The sequence below is a fragment of the Somniosus microcephalus genome, chromosome 3 (genome assembly GCF_052327205.1).
Source record: "Somniosus microcephalus isolate GS21.2 chromosome 3, FLI_Smic_1.0, whole genome shotgun sequence".
NCBI lineage: Eukaryota > Metazoa > Chordata > Chondrichthyes > Squaliformes > Somniosidae > Somniosus > Somniosus microcephalus.
In genome coordinates, this window is record NC_140989.1 from 157,623,015 (window position 1) to 157,644,427 (window position 21,413).

Consider the following 21,413-nt stretch of genomic DNA (forward strand, 5'->3'; position numbering starts at 1 on the left):
GGACCAAATCTCAGATATATGAGCTTTCTTGTTAGTTTTTGTGGTGATGAGCAGCTTACAAAGGCTAAAATACCTCTCATTTCTTCCTAAAAATCACAATTTAAAAGGATATACTTCTCATAAACCAGCCTGGCTCTTTCAATTTCCTTGTATCGGAGTTCAAAGTTGATATAGGAGTGCCAGGCTTGCTCATCAGGTTGCCATTCCATCCAGCGCTCAAACACCTGTCGTCCTCCTGCAACATTCCCTAGCATCTCCTCCATGTAAGTGTATTTATACCTAGCAAAAGTGAATACAATATAGTATGTGCATATCAACACAAGCATACAGTTAGATCCATTCTGGGGACATTAAGTACACATAACAATGGATTTTTAAATTATATCCATTATGGTCCAGTACTGCAGTGCTGAGCTTGCAACCCACAGTTCCAAACTGAGCCACATCTCTGCGTGAATCAGGTTCTTCCCTACCTCGAAAGAGTCTAATCAGTGCAGTCTCATGCGTGGGCTCAGAGTGACATCAGCACAGACCATGGAACAGCTCATCTGCCTTTTTGTGGTCAACCAGTGGCTCAGTGGGTAGCACCCTCACCTCAGAGTCAGAAGGTTGTGGGCTCAAGTCCCACTCCAGAGACTTGAGCACAAAAATCTAGGCTGACACTCCAGTGGAGTGTTGCACTGTTGGAGGTGCCGTCATTCAGATGAGACGTTAAACCGATGCCCCGTCTACTCTCTCAGGTGGATGCAAAAGAGCCTATGACACTATTTTGAAGAAGAGCAAGGGAGTTATCCCCGGTGTCCTGGCCAATATTTATCCTTCAATCAACATCACTAAAAACAAACAGATTATCTGGTCATTATCACATTGCTGTTTGTGAGAGCTTGCTGTGCGCAAATTGGCTGCCATGTTTCCTACATTACAACAGTGACTACACTTCAAAAAGTACTTAATTGGCTGTAAAGCACTTTGGGATGTCCGGTGGTTGTGAAAGGTGCTATATAAATGCAAGTCTTTCTTTTTTCTTGGTTGTAGCTGATGTAGGGCTTAGGTGGGAAATGAAAGCAAGGGGTTCTTGCGTTCAAATTAGGGAAAACATTAGAAAGTGCAATCTCATTCTGATGAAATGACTCTTGGCTGAAATTAACTGGCATTTTTAGACTTTCCCAAAAAAATGTGCTCTCTCTAAGAAAACTGTGGCAGGAACAGATTGGAATTCATTAGACCAAATATGATAGAGCAGAACAGACTTATATATGTAACCAGAAACACTTATGATCCTTAATAGTTGTCTTACACAGGGATTAAAATTAATAGGACCAATACAACATGGATCTGAAATCTATATTTGAAATATGTTTTGTATTCAAATACAAATATTTAAAATCTATAACAAAGAAATTAAGTAGAAATTGGTTAAACAACAGAACAGAGAATTATTGTATGTGTTATTATTGACATTCATTCAACTTGGATTTTTGAGGATGTGGTTAAAAATAACCAATTACCAGAAGTTGATTTTGTAGTGTGTGTGCCTTTAAGAGCCCCCTGTGTACTGTAATGCCGGTAATGGCCACTCGGGCTATATAAGCCTGTATATTGTGTTGTATCAGTTAGTTCCCCTCCAGACTTTGTTCAGTAAACACCTGTAAAACCAACTCCTGTCTTCAGTGTCTCTATGAACACACGGACACAACAGTGGCGACGAATTGGAAACGGACTTACCTGCAATTCGGCAGCACCTCAAGGACATCGATTCCTCTGGCAGCCAAAGTCAAGGAAAATCAAGTAAAGGAAAAAGCTGTGGTTTCACCAGCTGGCCGAGCTGGTGGCAGGTACTGCAATAATCCTTCCTGGGCGTCGGGCTGGGGCTCCAGCGGCTAGCTCTGCAGCTAGGCCAAGCGGCGGAGGCAAGCAGTAACAGACGGGGAGGGAGCACTCGGGAGACGGCCGGCGCTGCAAGCAGGTCGGCATTCAGACCTAGCAGAGAGAGTCCGGCGGGAACGAGCCTCCACCTGTAAACAAATAAATAAAAAGGGAAACCCGCGGGAAACAGCGTTGTCATCGGCAGCAGCGGCGGGGAAGCGCCATATCTTTTCTAGGATGCCCAAGTCTGGCAATATTGATGCTTTTGATAACGAGATAGAGGATTGGACCACATGTGGAAAGAGTGGAGGTATATTGCACCGCAAATGGAATAGAAAATGAAAAAAAAGCATCAGTACTTCTAAATCTAATGGGCGCAAAGACATACGGGCTGTTACGAAACTTAATCACTCCAGCCAAACCAAAGGACAAGAATTTTAAAGAAATTGTTGATACCCTACAGGAGCACTTAAACCCAACACCGCTGCTGATAGCGGAACGATTCCAATTCTTCAAGAGAAATCAACACAAGAATGAAAGTAACGCTGATTACTTCACCGAATTAAGAAAGCTATCAAAGCACTGCCAATTCGGGGCAGGACTAGCAGATTATCTTCGAGACAAATTCGTCTGCGGTCTCCTAAGTGAAGGAACACGGAAAAGGCTGCTTTCTGAAAAAGATTTAACACTGGACAAGGCTTTCAGTATGGCTGTATCATACGAAGCAGCCGCAAGAGGAGCTGCAGAGATACAACAAAAGACACAGGACTTCGGCACCCATGAAATGACACAGGGTTTCGAGAGATGTTATCGCTGCGGCAGATCCACCCATGACCAGAGGGACTGCTGGTTCAAGGACAAAGCATGCAGGCAATGCGGAAAGATTGGACACATTGCATGGGTATGCCGATCTGGACAAAAAAAATCCACAGACAGGGAAAAAAAAAATCAATAAAGTATAGAAAGGTACAAATGATGACGGACAGTAGCTCCGAAGACCAGAAGAGCGATAGCGACTCCGAAAACAAGAGACTAAGCTGTCTCAAATTACATAATGTAATTGCTAAAGAAGATTACCAGACCATTTGGGTTACCCTCACGATAGCAGGGTCCCCAGTTAAAATGGAGCTAGATACAGGATCAGCTCTGACCGTCATAAATCGACGGGATTACGAGCGTCTATTTCCGCATATACCTTTAAAAGACACATCCATTATCTTGAAAACATATACGGGGCAGAAAGTATAACCCAAAGGAAAAATAAGGGTGCCTGTTGTATATAACGGCAAGGAAATACAAAAGTTGTATTTATACGTTCTACAAGATGGTGCTCCACCACTGTTGGGACGTGAATGGATCAGGAAAATACGTTTAGACTGGCACTCCATTCAGGCACTGACGGTGACCAGTAAGGAAAAAAACGATGATGACGTCATACCTGAACGATTAAAAGACATCTTGGCCAACGCCAAAGAAGTGTTTCAAGAGAAACTAGGAACCTTGAAAGGCATCACCGCCTCAATAAAAGTGGAAGATGCGGCAATGCCCAAGTTTTTTTAAGGCAAGACCGGTGCCATACGCAATTCGTCCAGCAGTCGAGGCAGAACTGGAGAATTTGGAAAAAGCAGGCGTATTATCCAAAATAGATTGGAGCGAGTGGGCAACACCCATCGTCCCAGTCATGAAGAAAGCGTTGAATAATGATAAATCTGAAGAACAGAGAAAAATTCGCATCTGTGGAGACTTCAAGGTGACTGTAAACCCGGTCCTTCACACGGTACAGTATCCTCTTCCGAGGATAGAAGATATTTTCGCCTCACTATCCGGAGGGAAACGTTTCACCAAAATTGACTTGGCACAGGCATATCTACAGATGGAGGTTGAAGAGGCCTCTAAAAAGTATCTCACGATAAATACACAAAGGTCTGTACCAGTACAATCGACTGGTTTTCAGAGTAGCATCCGCTCCAGCTATCTGGCAAAGAGCTATGGAGCAAGTCCTCCAAGGGATTCCGGGGACTCAATGCTACCTAGACGACATCCTTGTAACAGGAGAAAACGACAACGAGCACCATGCCAATTTGGAGCAGGTGCTCACTAGGCTGAGAGAACGGGGCCTACGAGCAAATCGCCCCAAGTGCGAATTTTTCCAGAATCAAATATCATTGTGGCCACATAATTAATAAGGAAGGGTTGCATAAGTCACCTGAAAAAATTGAAGCGGTCATAAAAGCCCCAGCACCTGAAAATGTTTCACAATTAAGGTCGTTCCTGGGATTAATAAATTACTATCATAAATTTTTACCGAACTTATCAACTCTTCTGCACCCTCTTAATGAACTGCTACAAATAGGAGTAATTTGGAAATGGAGCGAAGACTGTAAACGTGCCTTCCATAAATGCAAAGACTTAATCACGTCCAAAGGAGTTTTGGCTCATTACAACCCATCACTGCCAATCAGACTGGCGTGCGATGCATCCCCTTACGGCGTAGGAGCAGTATTATCGCATAAATTCCCTGATGGCTCAGAACGGCCTATAGCTTTTGCGTCACGCTCATTGAACTCAGCTGAGCATAACTATGCCCAAATTGACAGGGAAGCACTCAGCCTAGTATGGGGAGTGAAGAAATTCAACCATTACCTACACGGACAAAAATTTACCTTGTTGACTGACCATCAACCCCTCATCTCCATATTCAACCCTAAAAAGGGTGTTCCCATTATGACAGCGCAAAGGCTACAGAGGTGGTCCCTTTTTCTAGGGGCACACCAATATAACATAGAATACAAAGGATCAAAACAGCATGGGAATGCTGACGGGTTATCGCGCCTACCGTTGCCAACGGTAGAAGAAGCACCTACCGTAGACCCAGTGGAGATTTTTCACTCTACCATAGTCGAATGTCTACCAGTAACAAATTCTGCCATTGAAAGGAAAACTAGAAATGACCCGACTCTCTCACGAGTCTACGATTTAACAGTGAAGGGATGGCCAGCACATGGCGAACCACTGTTGCCAGCATTCTCGCAAAGAAGAGAACAGCTGTCAGTGTGCCGAGGAACCTTGATGTGTGGATCCAGAGTGGTGATTCCACCCAAACTCCAGGATAAAGTTCTAAAGGAGCTTCACGAGGGGCATCTGGGTGGAGTGAAAATGAAGAACCTAGCCAGGGCATTTGTATGGTGGCCAGGTATCGATGGAGACATCGAAGAAATGACCAAGAGCTGCCTAGGATGCCAGAAGGTCCAAAACGCTCCACCACAAGCCCCTCTACATCCATGGGAGTGGCCCTCATCTCCCTGGCAAAGGGTACACATCGACTTTGCTGGTCCATTTATGGACTCAATGTTCTTAATCGCGGTTGATGCACACTCCAAGCAGCCAGAGGTAATAAAGATGTCCTCCACCACCACGGAAAAAACCATCACAGTATTAAGGACCATATTGGCCAGGAATGGGCTGCCTGAACAGATCTGTTCTGATAATGGATCACAATTTGTGTCCGAAGAATTCAGGGTGTTCTTAAAAAACAATGGGGTTAAGCACTACACGTCCGCCCCATACCATCCTGCCACCAATGGATTGGCTGAAAGGTTTGTCCGGACCTTCAAGAAGGCCATAAAGGCCATGGGTAATGAAGACATAAAACTTCAGCACAAGGTGGATAACTTCTTGTTTGCATACAGGAATGCAACACATATGGTTACAAACCAAACTCCCGCCATGATGTTCTTCAATAGAAGCCTAAGATGCCGGCTGGATTTGATCAAGCCAAACATCAGAAGGGACGTGGAGAACCAGCAATTTCAAGGCATGAATGAAAGGCCAACTAGAACCTTCCAGATAGGTCAACAAGTTTTGGCCCGGGACTACCGTACCGAGAAATGGCAGCCTGGAACTATCTGCACACGACTAGGACCGCTGATGTATACCGTGGACATCGGAGAAAGCATAATAAGGCACCATGCTGACCAAATCATAGAGTCATCCGAAAAGGGACAACCTACACAACTCTATACGCCTAATGATGAAGTAGAGATACCCATATCTACCTCCGATCCGGTGATACTGGAACCCGATGAACCCGACACTGGCATTCAAGCCGAATCAGCCTTGCCAAAAGAACCTACTACACCACCAGAAACTACTACACCACCGAGGCGTTATCCGGACCGAGTCAGGAAGCCTCCAGAGAGACTGACTTATAATTAATTAACAACAGCAATGTGTAGATTATTTTTCTTGCAACATGTAATTAATGATTACTTAAAATATTATGTACTGGTTGGCTAAAAGGGGAGGAATTGTAGTGTATGTGCCTTTAAGAGCCCCCTGTGTACTGTAATGCCGGTAATGGCCACTCGGGCTATATAAGCCTGTATATTGTGTTGTATCAGTTAGTTCCCCTCCAGACTTTGTTCAGTAAACACCTGTAAAACCAACTCCTGTCTTCAGTGTCTCTATGAACATACGGACACAACAGATTTGGCAAAAAATAAAAAACTGATTAAAACCAGAACTGTTTTGGAGGTTCCCAAGTTTAAAAAAAAGTGCTTTAATCATAATATTCATTTCTCATATGGCTTGGTCACCAAAACCTTGAAGGCAACAAAAGACCTGGCTTGTTGATAATAATTATACACAAAGCTCAACCGTATATAGTATGTTTCAAATTGAAATGCAAAACTGGAAAAATAAAGATTGCTGACCAGTAGTCAACTTACCAAAACTGGTTGACCCTGGGCAGGATGGTAATCGCTCGATCCCAGATATTGCGGGCATGGTTAATCTGTCGGTTTTTCATCTCCATTTCTGCATACTTCAACCATAGGGTGATATTTCTGTGATCGACATCTAATGCACGCTCGTAAATGGAACGTGCTCTTCAGGGATACAAGCAGATGCGTGAGGATAAAAAAACAAACTATATTTTATTTAAAAAACCCTGCCGTATCAATCACATTTAATTTCTTAGAATAATTACCGCTGTATTTCTTTTAGGCTCTCCTCCCATTGTGCGTATTTGATCCAGTTGCTAATAACAGTTCGATTTTTCCGTATATTGTCTTCAAATGTCTGTTACAAAATGGTACCAATTAAAAAATGCCACTTATGCTGCAAGGACAACAATCCTGATTTGTTACACTAATCTGGTAAACGAACAGGAAACGTTAACTGTTACAAAGTACTTACTTTTCTTTTTCTTAGCTTGTAGTCATTCAATTCCTCCTCATCAGTGATCTTTTGTGTAGGAGGTGGTGGAAGGAGTTCAAGTTCCCTCTCTTTTGCTTCTCTCAGGAGCTGTTCAGCTGTGATTTGCAATTCGGCAGGTGCTTTATTTTTCACCTATGGATAAAGGTGAACCAGGTCAATGATGGCTTTTTTACTGAACAGATGAACCTGATGTTTATCATCCTTATTTTCAAATCCCTGCATGGCCTCGCCCCATCTCATCTCTGTAAATCTCTTCCAGCTCTATTATCCCCCTAGACCTCTGCGCTCCGTCTATTCTGGCCTTTTGAATATTTTAAATGCTCCACCATTGGCGGTCGTGCCTTCAGCTGCCTAGGTCCTAAGCTCTGGAATTTCCTCCCTAAACCTCTGTGTCTCTCCAGTTCTCTTTTCTCCTTTAAGACACTCCTTAAAACCTACCTCTTTGACCAAGGTTTTGGTCACCTGCCCCAACATCTCCTTATATGGCTCAGTGTCAATTAAAAAAAAAAAATAACACCCATGCGAAGCGCCTTGGGACATTTTATTACTTTAAAGGCGCTATATAAATATATAAGTTGTTGTTGATGGTATATGCCAAGAAAAATTTAATCTTGTTACAGCAATAACTTAGTTTAAGAAACTTTATGTTGAATCCATGACGGAGCTTTATTTAGCTGCTATCTTTGCCTCCAATACAACCTACATTTTTGAATTTGTGTTCTAAAATTGTCATACCACAAGTCACATTTGAAAAATTGAGTGCATGTCAAGAAAACTATACATTGGAAACTAAATACAACTATAATTTGGAAAATATAAAATATAATAAAATACAACAATCTATTGTGCAACATACCAAAGTATGGTCTGAAGGTGAAAGGAGAAACATTAAATATAAATGCACTGCTCTCATATCCTGGAGGATGGTAGACAGCAGTGTTCCCCAAGGGTCAGTGCTGGGGCCATTGCTTTTTTTGATATATATAATATATAAATGACCTGGATATTGGAATACAGAGTAGAATTTCTAAATTTGCCGATGACACCAAACTTAGGGTGTGGCAAGCAGTGAGGATGATACCAATCGACTGCAACAGGACATAGAAAGGCTAGCAGAATGAGCAGACAAGTGGCAGATGGAATTTAATACGGAGAAGTGTGAGGTGATGCATTTTGGCAGAAGAAAGAGAGAGAGGCAATATACACTTAATGGCACAGTTTTAAAGATTGTGCAAGGACAGAGGGACCTGGGAGTTAATGTGCATAGGTCCCTGAAGGTGGCAGGGCATATTGAGAGAATGGTTAACAAAGCATATGGGATCTTGGGCTTCGTAAATAAAGGGTCTCGAGTACAAAAGTAGAGAAGTTATGCTGAACCTTTATAAAGCGCTGGTTAGGCCACAACTGGAGTATTGCGTCCAGTTCTGGTCACCACACTTTAGGAAGGATGTGAAGGCCCTTGAGAGGGTGCAGAGGAGATTTACCAGAATGGTTCTGGGGATGGGGGAATCTTAGCTACAAGGACAGGTTGGAGAAGCTGGATTTGTTTTCATTAGAGCAAAGGAGGTTGAGGGGTGATTTGATAGAGGTGTACAAGATTATGACGGGTTTGTATAGGCTAGACAGAGAAAGGCTGTTCCCACTAGTTGATGGTACAATGATTAGGGGACACAGTAGCCATGGTGTGGAGATGCCGGTGTTGGACTGGGGTGGACAAATCTAAGAAGTCACACAACACCAGGTTATAGTCCAACAGTTTTATTTGAAATCACAAGCTTTTGGAGCGCTGCTCCTTCGTCAGGTGAAGTGGAGAGATGCCTTTGGAACAATTAATCACGCATCTCAGGACGTCCCAAAGTGCTTCACGCAGATTAATTCTGAAAAGTGCAGCGCATTGTTGTGCGAGGCAAACACAGATTTAAGGTTTTGGGCAAGAGATACAGGGGGGATGTGAGGAAAATCTTTTTTACGCAGCGAGTGGTGATGACCTGGAACTCGCTGCCGATGGAAGTGGTGGAAGCGGAGACACTCAATGTTTTCAAGGGGAGACGGGATAGGCACTTGAGGGAAATAAACTCGCAGGGCTGCGGGGATAGAGCGGGGGAATGGGACTGACTGGATTGCTCTGCAGTGTGCCGGCGTGGACTCAATGGGCCGCATGGCCTCCTTCTGTGCTGTTATGACTCTATGACTAACATCTGGGGACTTGTGTCAAAATTGGGAGAGCTGTCACACAGACTAGTCAAGCAACAGCCTGACATAGTCATACTCACAGAATCATACCTTTCAGGCAATGTCCCAGACTCCTCCATCACCGTCCCAGGGTATGACCTGTCCCACCGCCAGGACAGACCCAACAGAGGTGGCGGCACTGTGGTATACAGTCGTGAGGGAGGTGTCCTGGGAGTCCTCAACACTGACTCCAGACCCCATGAAGTCTCATGGCTTCAGGTCAAGCATGGGCAAGGAATCCTCCTGCTGATTACCACCTACCGCCCTCCTTCAGCTGATGAATCAGTACTCCGCCATGTCGAACACCACTTGGAAGAAGCACTGAGGGTAGCAAGGGCACAGAATGTACTCTGGGTGGGGGACTTCAATGTCCATCACAAAGAGTGGCTCGGTAGCACCACGACTGACCGAGCTGGCTAAGTCCTGAAGGACATAGCTGCCAGCTATGGGCACAGACAACATCCCGGCTGTCGTGCTGAAGACTTGCACTCCAGAACTAACTGCACTTCTAACCAAGCTGTTCCAGTACAGCTACAACACTGGCATCTACCAGACAATGTGGAAAACTGCCCAGGTATGTACTGACCATAAAAAGCAGGACAAATCCAATACGGCCAATTACCGCCCCATCAGTCTATTCTCAATCATCAGCAAAGTGATGGAAGGTGTCATCAACAGTGCTATCAGGCCCGCACTTACGCACCGATGCTCAGATTGGGTTCCGCTAGGACCACTAGGCTCCATGCCTCATTACAGCCTTGGTCCAAACATGGACAAAAGAGCTGAATTCCAGGTGAGAGTGACTGCCTTTGACATCAAGGCAGCATTTGATCGAGTGTGGCATCAAGGAGCCCGAGTAAAACTGAAGTCAATGGGAATCAAGGGGAAAACTCTCCACTGGCTGGAGTCATACCTAGCACAAAGGAAGATGGTTGTGGTTGTTGGAGGCCAATCATCACACCCCAGGACATCGCTGCAGGAGTTCCTCAGGGCAGTGTCCGAGGCCCAACCATCTTCAGCTGCTTCAACAATGATTTTCCCTCTATCATAAGGTCAGAAATGGGGTTGTCCGCTGATGATTGCACAGTGTTCAGTTCCATTCACAACTCCCCAGATAATGAAGCAGGCCATGCCTGCGTGCAGCAAGACCTGCTGGACAACATTCAGGCTTGGGTGGATAAGTGGCAAGTAACATTCGTGCCACACATCTGCCAGGCAATGACTATCTCCAACAAGAGAGTGTCTAACCACCGCTCTTTGACATTCAATGGCATTACCATCGCCGAATCCCTCACCATCAACATCCTGGGGATTACCATTGACTAGAAACTTAACTGAACCAGCCACATAAATACTGTGGAAACAAGAGGTCAGAGGCTGGGTATTCTGCGGCGAGTGTCTCACCTCCTGACTCTTCAAAACTTTTCCACCATCTACAAGGCACAAGTCAGGAGTGTGATGGAATACTCTCCACTTGCCTGGATGAGTGCAGCTCCAACACTCAAGAAGCTCGACACCATCCAGGACAAAGCAGCCTGCTTGATTGGCACCCCATCCACCACCTTAAACATTCACTCCCTCCACCACCAGTGCACCGTGGCTGCAGTGTGTACCATCTACAAGATGCACTGGAGGAACTCGCAAAGGCTTCGAAAGCACTTCCCAAACCTGCGACCTCTACCACCTAGAAGGACAAGGGCAGCAGGCGCATGGGAACACCAAGGCCCCCTCCAAGTTACACACCATCCTGACTTGGAAATATATCGCCGTTCCTTCATCATCGCTGGGTCAATATCCTGGAATTCCCTTCGTAACAGCACTGTGGGAGCACCTGCACCACATGGACTGCAGCGGTTCAAGAAGGCAGCTCACCACCACTTTCTCAAGGGCAATTAGGGATGGGCAATAAAATGCCGGCCTTGCCAGTGACACTCACATCCCAGGAACTAATAGAAAAAAAACTATGTTCAAATTGTCAGTGGTACTGCATACAGTTCTGATCGCCATGACAGGCCTTAGCAGCAGCGCAGAAGGCTGCAATAAGGCTGATCTTTGGTGTTAAGAGAAATATCACAGTGGGGAGCTTACAGGGTTATGCATAATACTTAATAGGGCAGAGAAAGTAAACCAGCAACAATGCTTTCACATACAGAAGCAGCAGGCAATAGGTTGATAGTTGTGAATGAAAAGTTTAGAACAGGTGTCAGAAGTATTTCTTTACACAAATGGTGATCAACAGTTGCAAAGGGTTTCCAGGAACTGTGGTTGAGGCCAGGACACTGACGTCATTTAAAAACAGGTATGTGCTGTAATGGGAAAACAATAGGTTGGTATTCTGGAAGGAGAAGCTCAAATGGGCTGAAGGCTCTATCTTGTGATACTATCAATATCAGGGAAATGTAAAGTATGAGATTGGGAAAAAAGACATATTACACACCAATTTAAACAGATGGAGCTGTGTTTACTTCTCAGCATAACTTTCTTTTTGGTCAGCTGGGTCTGTGACATGCAATGGAAACCCTTCACTATGCTTAATAATCTCGAAATCAAACCCGAGAGGTTAAGTTCCTATTTGACTAATATAGAGTGCATTCTCGATCCATAGGGACAGGAGTAGGCCATTCAGCCCCTCCAGCCTGTTCCACCATTCAATGAGATTATGGATCATCTGTGATCGAACTGCATCTTTGGCCCATATCCCTTAATACCTTTGGTTAACAAAACGCCATCAATCTCAGATTTCAAATTAATTATTGATGTAGCATCAACTGCTGTTTGCAGAAGAAAGTTCCAAACTTCTACCACCCTTTGTGTGGAAGTGTTTCCTAACTTCACTCCTGAAAGGTCTGACTAATTTTTAGACTCTGCCCCTAGTCCTAGAATCCCCAACCAGTGGAAATAGTTTCTCTCTATCGACCCTATCAGTTTCTCCTTAATATCCTGAAAACTTTGATCAGATCACCTCTTAACCTTCTAAATTCTAGGGAATACAGCCCTAATTTGTGTAATCTCTCCTCGTAACTTAACCATTGAAGTCCGGGTATCATTCTGGTAAACCTACGCTGCACTCCCTCCAAGGCCAATATATCCTTCCTACGGTGTGGTGCCCAGGACTGCTCACAGTACTCCAGGTGTGGTCTAACCAGGGTTTTGTACAGTTGCAGCATAACTTCTACCCCCTTGTATTCTAGTCCTCTAGATATAAAGGGCAGAATTCCATTAGCCTTTTTGATTATTTTCTGTACCTGTTCATGACATTTTAATGATCTATGTACCTGAACCAACCCCACCTCCCCACCACCCCCAACCCCCACTCACCCAAGTCTCTTTGGACCTCCACTGTTTTTAGCTTTTCACCATTTAGAAAGTACCCCGTTTTATCCTTTTTAGGTCCAAAGTGGATGGCCTCACATTCACTTACATTGAAATCCATTTGCCACATTTTTGTCCATTAACTTAATCTATCAATATCCCTTTGTAATTTTATGTTTTCATCTACACTGCCTACAATGCCGCCTATCTTTGTATCATTGGCAAATTTGGATATGTGGCTTTCTATACCATCATCTAAGTTGTTAATAAATATTGTGAATAGTTGAGGCCCCAACACCGATCCCTGCGGGACACCACTAGTCACATCCTGCCAATTTGAGTACCTACCCATTATTCATACTGCCTGTCTCCTGCCGCTCAGCCAATTTCCTAACCAGGTCAATAATTTGCCCTCAATTCCGTGGGCTTCTACCTTAGATAAGAGTCTCTTATGTGGGACTTCATCACGTGCCTTCTGGAAGTCCATATAAATAACATCCATAGACATTCCCCTGTCCACTACTTTATCACCTCTTCAAAAAATTCAATCAGGTTTGTCAGGCATGACCTACCTTTCACAAATCCATGCTGGCTCTCTCTGATCAACTGAAAATTTTCAAGGTGTTCAGTCACCCCATCCTTAATTGTAGACTCTAGCAATTTCCCGACAACAGATGTTAGGCTAACTGGTCTATAATTCCGTTTTCCCCCTCTCGCCATTCTTAAAAAACGGAGTAACATGTGCAATTTTCCAATCTAAAGGAACGGTTCCTGAATCGAGAGAACTTTGGAAGATTATAGTTAGGGCATCTGCAATGTGCTCACCTACTTCCTTTAAAACCCTGGGATGGAAACCATCTGGCCCTGGGGATTTGCCACTCTTTAGTGCCATTAGTTTCTTCATTACTGTTATTTTGTTTACATTAATTTTATTGAGTCCTGATTCAATTATTAGTGTCCTTGAGATTTCCGGTATGCTATCCTCTTCTTCGAATGTAAATACTGACATATGGAAAAACACCCCCCCACTTAACCAAGTCCAGAAAACTTAAGCACAGCTATCCCCAAATTTGGAGTTTCACCAACTAAAATTGTGCAGCGCATTGGTAAGGTCCCTACTGTGGGTCTAGATAGGACCACCCCACCTGGCTTAGTATTAACTGGAGCACAGCAGTATAGAACTTTAGCAGCAACTAAAGCCCTGTCACGACAGGCATCGAACCCTGGACATATCACTATGTATTCTTAGATTACACCTTTCGGCAGGTATTCTCAGTTTATTTATCCCTCAACCAGCATAATAAAAACAGATTATCTGGTCATTATCACATTGCTGTTTGTGGGACCTTGCTGTGCACAAATTGGCTGCCACGTTTCCCACATTACAACAGTGACTCCACTTCAAAAGTACTTCATTGGCTGTAAAGCGCTTTGGGACATCCGGTGGTCATGAAAGACGCTAAATAAATGCAAGTCTTTCTTTCTCAAAGTTTCCTCAACAGCTATATGACAGACATCTGCCTTCAGTCTGGTGGAGGGACCCATGTAAGACAACTTGTGTTGTGCTGACCACCTCAAGGCTTACTCAGAGTGACTTCATTTAGTACACTTCAAAAGTACCTCATTGGCTGTAAAGCGCTTTGGGACATCCTGAAAGGCGCGACAGGAATGCAAATCTTTCTCTTAAGAAACCAAACAATTTTCAATTTTACAGCAAGTGTGGGAAGCCTCTCGGTCACTGCATTAACCTGCGAACCTGTTACTTTCTGTCTGATCTTTAAACATCAGGATTTTAGTTCCAAGACCATCAGTCTGCTACTCCACCCCGAGAAGAAATGTTTATGAGTGGAATTTCCGCAGCGCCTAACTGGGCCTTGCACAAGTTGTAAAGGCTCGCTCACCTTCGCCACTTTGGGTATTCGCTGTTTTCCAGCCGCTGTCGACGCCATATTCTTACTGTGATTCCTCCTCTCTCTCTACGTTCAATTATTTCAAAAATAAAAACAAGCAATGAAATGATTTCACCGCCAGTCAAAAGCCTCCTGTAAGATCCCAGCACACAGCAGGTCCTGACCTCCGACCCCGCGCCGCGTGATGACGACGGCGGTTGTCATGGTGCCGAGTGCGGCGTCGCCAGGGTGAAGGCTTGTTGTGGCTTTGCGAGCAGGGAGGCGACGGCTGCAGATTTCGAACAGGTTTGAAAGGCTTTCTCTCCGGGTAAGGGTAACTTTTTATTGTTTTGAGAGGAAAAGGGTGAAGCCAGGTGTGGCTTCCGTTAAATTAGTTTCTTTTCCAATACTCCTGCTCCCACACCGGGGGCTCGGAGCGTTGGGCAGTTATGAGAAGAGAATCGGTATCATGTCAGACATGTTTACAGCCCCGTTGAAACCTAATGGGTTGTTTTCCACGAGAAAAACTTGTAGAAATATTTTATTTATAGTCTGTAGAATTATTGTGCAGCTAATTCCATATCCCCGGTGTCCTGGGCCAATATTTATCGCTCAATCAACATCACTAAAAACAGATTATCTGGTCATTACCACATTGCAGTTTGTGGGAGCTTGCTGTGCGCAAATTGTCTGCCGCGTTTCATAGAGGGAGTGCAACGAAGGTACACGAGATTGATTCCTGGGATGGCGGGACTGTCCTATGAGAAGAGATTGAGTAAACTAGGCCTGTATTCTCTTGAATTCAGAAGAATGAGAGGGGATCTCATTGAAGCACACAAAATTATTACAGGGCTTGATAGGGTGGATCCTGGGAGAATGTTTCCCTTAGCTGGGGAGTCTAGAACCAGGGGCCACAGCCTCAGGATAAAGGGTAGGCCATTCAGGACTGAGATGAGAAGAAATTTCTTCACACAGAGGGTGGTGAATCTTTGGAATTCTCTACCCCAGAGGGCTGTGGAAGCTCAGTCATTGGGTATATTCAAAACAGAAGTCGATAGATTTCTGACTAGTAAGGGCATCAAGGGATATGGTGATAGGGCCGGTGAATGGAGTTGAGGCAGAAGATCAGCCATGATCTCATTGAATGGCGGAGCAGGCTCGAAGGGCCAAATGGCCTACTCCTGCTCCTATTTCTTATGTTCTTATTACAACAGTGACCACACTAAAAAAGTACTTCTTTGGCTGTAAAGCGCTTTGGGACATCCTGAGGTGGCGAAAGGCACTATATAAATGCAAGTCTTCAAGTCTTTATATCAATCCTGTTCCTCCTCCTCTGCTACCACCACCTCTAATTTTGTTTCCTACTTTGTGCTGGGATGTAGTTTAACTTTGAAACAAAACCTGTGTGACGTGGTGACCAACTGGCTAGGAAGTTTTCAGAATTAGGGGGAAGCATAACATCCAGAGCAAGTCAGTCGGTGTCTCTAAAGAAAAAAGACAAGGTTAAGGGCCAGGCGTTTCCTCTGTATTTGAGACGTGTAACCTGGGTGCAAACCAACTAAGTGGCTTAAAAGATCACGGAATTTTGGGCGTAAGTGAGATACGTGCATAACTATAATACATCCAAGTCTTCTCAATCTTTTACGTCCATCCATCAAACCCTTCATCCGAATGAATCTCTGCCAACAAAACTGGCCACGCCACCAACTCTCAAATGCGAGTATCCCCTGTGCTTGTTCTGAGGGTCTCTTAACATTGCGACTAGATTTCCAGGTGCAGCAGGAAAGAAAGTAATTCTTCTGGTGTTAAATTGCCATTTTTTTAACGTTTTAAATAAAATTATCCTCACTGAGACCTACTCTGTATTTTAAGTTTCTTTGAATGGATTTTTATGGCATAAGTATAAACCACATTAAAGGTTGAAAAGCTTCTCCGATTGCAGGTTTCGATACATGCTGTGCCTGATGTGCATGAATGATGGTTAAATTCGTTGAAATTAAAAATGTTATACTTAGGAAAATATATATGGTGTGGGTTTGGCGCTTTCTTTGGGTTCCGATTGTTTACGCTGATTTACGCCCATTTTAATTTTGTGCGTATTCTAATAAGATTGGGAGGATACATGGGCGTAACTTGACATTGACAAAATGGATGTGACATTGGGTGCAACTTCTGGATCGTGCCCAAAGAGGAAGCACCAGGCCTCAATGTTTTAGGTGTTTACCGTTCAACAGAAGTTCTTACTTGGACAATTTTCAGACTGGGTTGTTTCCTGAGCTGAGTCTACCCAAAGATTTCATATTGAGACAATAACAGTGCTGTTACGATATCTTTTCTGTTGCACATGGTAATCCTCTGTCTGTGGAAAAAGATTTCTGGCAGTTCTCTCACCAGCAATCTCCAACTCCAAACTTTCCTCTAACCTGCCACAACATCATGGTCCCTGTTGACCTGCACAACAACTTCCTTTCAATAACCATGTCCCTACAGAGTTCTTCATGGTTTTTTACTCCCACTTCTGCTCTTCCACGTCAGAAAGCTGCAAGCTTGAGGGCACTGGGTGTACTGCTGACCCAGTTATCCACTGCCAAATCTGCCTTGACCACCCTAAGAATTGATCATATCTGCCTCTCTGTGCCAAACATCCTTACTACCTTTATACTATTTATCCTGGAGTAGTAGGAACTTTTGGCTGAGAGAGAGCAAGCGATAGATATAAGTAAGTTCTTAAGGTAGTCCAGTCAGATCTGGGCAATCTCAAATTCCTCTACTCAATGGCAAACTGCCTTTTCTGCCCCCCCCCCCTCATTTCCCACACATGTGTGAGGATTTCATAGACTTTTTTGTTTCAACTGTCTTAGCCTCCTCTTTCTCCTCCTCTACTGTCACTGAGCCCCTCCCCCCAGTTCTCCTTGTACCTCAGTTCAATCTCATGTAATTATGTAGCTTCGCTGTCTCTTCAATCTACCCCTCCCCAATCAGACTCCTCATGATTTACATGAGATCCGCCTATGGCGCTTTTATCCTTCTCCCGATCCTACTTCTGATCACACAACTACCTTTCTTATGCCCGATACTCATTGCCATCATCAATGACTCCCTTTCCTTAAGCATTATTCCCCATCCTCCAAAACTGCCATTGTCACCTTCTTCCTCAAAAATCATGCCCTCAACTCCCTCTGTCCCCTCCAACTACAGCCCCATCTCTAACCTTCCCTCCTTCTCTTAAGGTCCATGAGTATCAGTCTTGTCTTCGTGGTACCACTGTCGCCTCTAAGTCAGAAGGTCATGTTCAAGTCCCACTCCAGAGACTTGAGCACAAAATCTAGGATGGCACTTCAGTGCAGTACTAACTGAGTCCTCTGCTGCACTGTTCGAGGTCTTGTCTTTTCAATGAGACTTTAAAACGAGGCCCTGTCTGTCCGATCCCATGGCATTAATCGAAGAAGAGCAGGGGAGTTCTCCTGGTGTCCCGGCCAATATTTATCCCTCAACCAACATCACTATTAACAGATTATCTGGTCATTATCTCATTGCTGTGTGTGGGACCTTGCTGTATGCAAACTGGCTGTTGCATTTCCTGCATTATAACAGTGACTACCCTTCATTGGCTGTAAAGTGTTTGGTATATCCTGAGGTCATGAAGGGTGCTATATAAATGGATGTTCTATCTTCTTAAATATGTTGTTACCACTACACTGCACTCACATCTCCCATCAGTCTCTGTTCAAATCCCTTTAGTCCAGTTTCCACCATGCTCACAGCGCCAAGTGCCTTAGCCAGTCACCAACTTTGTAACTGCGATCATGCTGCATCATTCCCCCAACCAACCCCCCTTTCCCCCCCCCCCCCGTCTTCCTTGACCTCTTGCAGTTGACCATTCTACCCTACTCCACTGTATCTCTTCCATGGTTCACCTGCTTAGCACAGCCCTCCTTTGATTCCAGTCCTACCTGTCCCAACACATAAAAAAAGAAAAGAAAGACTTGCATTTATATAGCGTCTTTCATGACCATGGGACGTCCCAAAGCACTGTACAGCCGATGAAGTACTTTTGAAGTGTAGTCACTGTTGTAATGTAGGAAACTCAGCAACCATTGATAGTGACGAGACATCTTTTTTAGTGATGTTGATTTCCATCTCTGCAACATTGCTCACCTCCTTAATTACCTCATCCCTTCATTGGTGAAACCTTCATTGACACCTTCTTCATCTCCAAGCTTGACATCTCAAATGTTCTCCTCACTGGCCTCCTAAGTTCCACCCTACAGAAATTCTAACTCAGTGGCCCACATCTTGTCCTGCACTAGGTTCCACTCCCCTATCACCTATCCTTGCCTATCTCCACTGACTCCCAGGTTCCCAATGCCTGAAATTCAAAATCCTTGTCCTTGTTTACAAATCCCTCCACAGCCTTGCTCCACTCTACCTCTCCAACCTTCTTTAACCATACGTGTCAGCTAATGCCCTTCACTCTTCCATTTCTGGTCTCCTTTGCATCTCCCGCCCTCCCTCTGTTTTACCTTCATTGGCGGCCCTACATTTTGTAACACTATCTCTAAGTAATGGCATTTTGTTCCCTCTTATCCCATGTTCAAAAACCTCTTCAATCTATCTCTTTGTCAGTACCTTCAGCGACCTCTCTTAATTTCTATTGCTTTTCTTGCTCTGGGCCCCACAGCATGTTGTGAAACACCTCAACAGTGGCAGTAGAAAAATGCAAGTTGTTCTTGTTGAGAAAACAATGAGAAAGAGGAAAGGATCCAGCTCTGTGAAATGCTAAGAGGCATGAATAATGTAGATGGAAGATGATTGTGTAATTTATACTGTAATCACAGAAGAGCAAGATTAGCAGTTAGATTTTTTCTCTCTCCTCAAGTAACACTGTATATAGAAAAGACTTTCAGGCAAAGCAGTCAGTGCTATATTGTTGAAATCAGAAGAGACCACTGTGGTCTGTCTAGCCAGTCCCAAAATAAAATAAAATGCTATACACTATTCTATCTCTCAGACCCCTCTGCTGATCCCTTTCTCTGCAATTATCGATTCGTTTCATCTTGAATTTATTCCAAATAGATGACCAAATGCTCTATGGAACACGGTGATTGTATACATTTGGGACATTGGGAATGTCCCCTATGGGCTGCACTAACATTAGCTGAATAGTGCCTGTTGTAAAGTTGGCTTGCTATCCTGAAGTTTCCCTCACTCACTCTTTGTGTCAGGAAGAAATTTCATGGAGCTTTATATTCTTGAGTTTTCACTGTTGCGATCAAGAAATTAAGTCGGTTGGGTAGAGTCCAAAATAGGGAAAATTGTGCACAGTCTGTGGAGGAAACAGCTAATGGGCCATATTTTTTTTCTTGTTACATATTTTCTTGTGCTTTTTTTGGGAGGATATCCTTTTCTCTTTCTTCTACCTAATTTTGTTTTTAATGTGATCTATTACCTGTTTATTGTTCCAAAACCCCTTGGGGGAGAAATTCGCTATCGCCCCGCTTGGGGTGCTAAATTTTAAAAGTTGAAAAATTAGCGGCAGGCACTAATGCTTTTCAACTTTTAAAAAATTCAGTTTTGTGCACCAGGAAGGAAGTGGTGCACTTGCAACAGGCAGCAGGCGGGGCGGCCGGTGTGCAGTGCTGCACAATGGGCCGTGCAGCACTGCCGCGTTCGAAGGCTTCTTCCCTCCCTTAAAGGGAAGGCATGGTGTGGAGATGCCGGAGTTGGACTGGGGTGGACAAATGTAAGAAGTCACACAACACCAGGTTATAGTCCAACAGCTTTATTTGAAATCACAAGCTTTCGGAGCACTGCTCCTTCTTCAGGTGAAGTGGAGAAATGCATAAAGACACAGCTTATATAGTCAGAGAATCATGTCAGATGTTTACAGGTAACCTTTCCAACTGCCATTTATCACACCTCGGCAGAGAGATAATCACAGCAGTCAAAGGTGTGAATGGTGTCCAAACAGGCCAGTCAGGGAAACATTACATCAAAGAACAATGAGGTGGGGTCACAAGGGGTCAAATATTGCAGATGCTGGGGTCTGTATGAAAAACAAAAAAACAGACAAAAAACATTTTTTTTGGCTGGAAATCACAGCAGGTCCGGCTGCATCTGTGCAGAGAGAACAAGCCAATGTCGACTCGAGTCTGGATGACCCTGCATCAGGTGGGGTTACATGTAGCGTGACATGAACCCAAGATCTCGGTTGAGGCCGTCCTCATGGGTGCGGAACTTGGCTATCAGTTTCTGCTCGACGATTTTGCGTTGTCGTGTGTCTCGAAGGCCACCTTGGAGAATGCTTACCCGAAGATCGGAGGCTGAATGTCCTTGACTGCTGAAGTGTTCCCCGACTGGGAGGGAACACTCCTGCCTGGTGATTGTTGCGCGGTGTCCGTTCATCCGTTGTCGCAGTGTCTGCATGGTCTCGCCGATGTACCATGCTCCGGGGCATCCTTTCCTGCAACGTATGAGGTAGACAACGTTGGCCGAGTCACATGAGTATGTACCATGTACCTGGTGGGTGGTGTCCTCACGTGTGATGATGGTATCTGTGTTGATGATCTGGCATGTCTTGCAGAGGTTGCTGTGGCAGGGTTGTGTGGTGTCGTGGTCGCTGTTCTCCTGAAAGCTGGGTAATTTGCTGCGAACGATGGTCTGTTTGAGGTTAGGCAGCTGTTTGAAAGCGAGTAGTGGAGGCGTGGGGATGGCCTTAGCGAGGTGTTCAACATGTCATCGATGACGACGAACACCTCGCTAAGGCCATCCCCACGCCTCCACTACTCGCTTTCAAACAGCCGCCTAACCTCAAACAGACCATCGTTCGCAGCAAATTACCCAGCTTTCAGGAGAACAGCGACCACGACACCACACAACCCTGCCACAGCAACCTCT

General features: G+C 44.5%; 2 protein-coding genes across 12 annotated transcripts in view; one reads left to right on the forward strand and one right to left on the reverse strand.

The window, feature by feature from the left end:
* Positions 1 to 14,690, reverse strand: part of crnkl1 (crooked neck pre-mRNA splicing factor 1) — a 58,892-nt gene extending 44,202 nt beyond the window's left edge. Inside the window, exons 1-5 of the mRNA XM_085981785.1 lie at positions 14,529 to 14,690; positions 7,063 to 7,215; positions 6,854 to 6,945; positions 6,594 to 6,752; positions 113 to 279 (exon numbers count right to left, since the gene is read on the reverse strand). Coding sequence (XP_085837911.1) covers positions 113 to 279; positions 6,594 to 6,752; positions 6,854 to 6,945; positions 7,063 to 7,215; positions 14,529 to 14,576 — 619 coding nt within the window. The 5' untranslated portion in view covers positions 14,577 to 14,690. The remainder of the gene's footprint in view (positions 1 to 112; positions 280 to 6,593; positions 6,753 to 6,853; positions 6,946 to 7,062; positions 7,216 to 14,528) is intronic.
* Positions 14,691 to 14,717: 27 nt separating this feature from the next.
* Positions 14,718 to 21,413, forward strand: part of cfap61 (cilia and flagella associated protein 61) — a 383,529-nt gene continuing 376,833 nt past the window's right edge. For 4 of the 11 annotated variants that reach the window (XM_085981782.1, XM_085981779.1, XM_085981784.1 and 1 more), the window contains exon 1: positions 14,749 to 14,844. The gene's annotated coding sequence lies outside the window, so the exon portion shown is untranslated. Of the gene's footprint in view, positions 14,845 to 21,413 lie in introns of all 11 variants that reach the window. The other 7 variants (XM_085981778.1, XM_085981774.1, XM_085981780.1 and 4 more) reach the window with 4 other exon arrangements.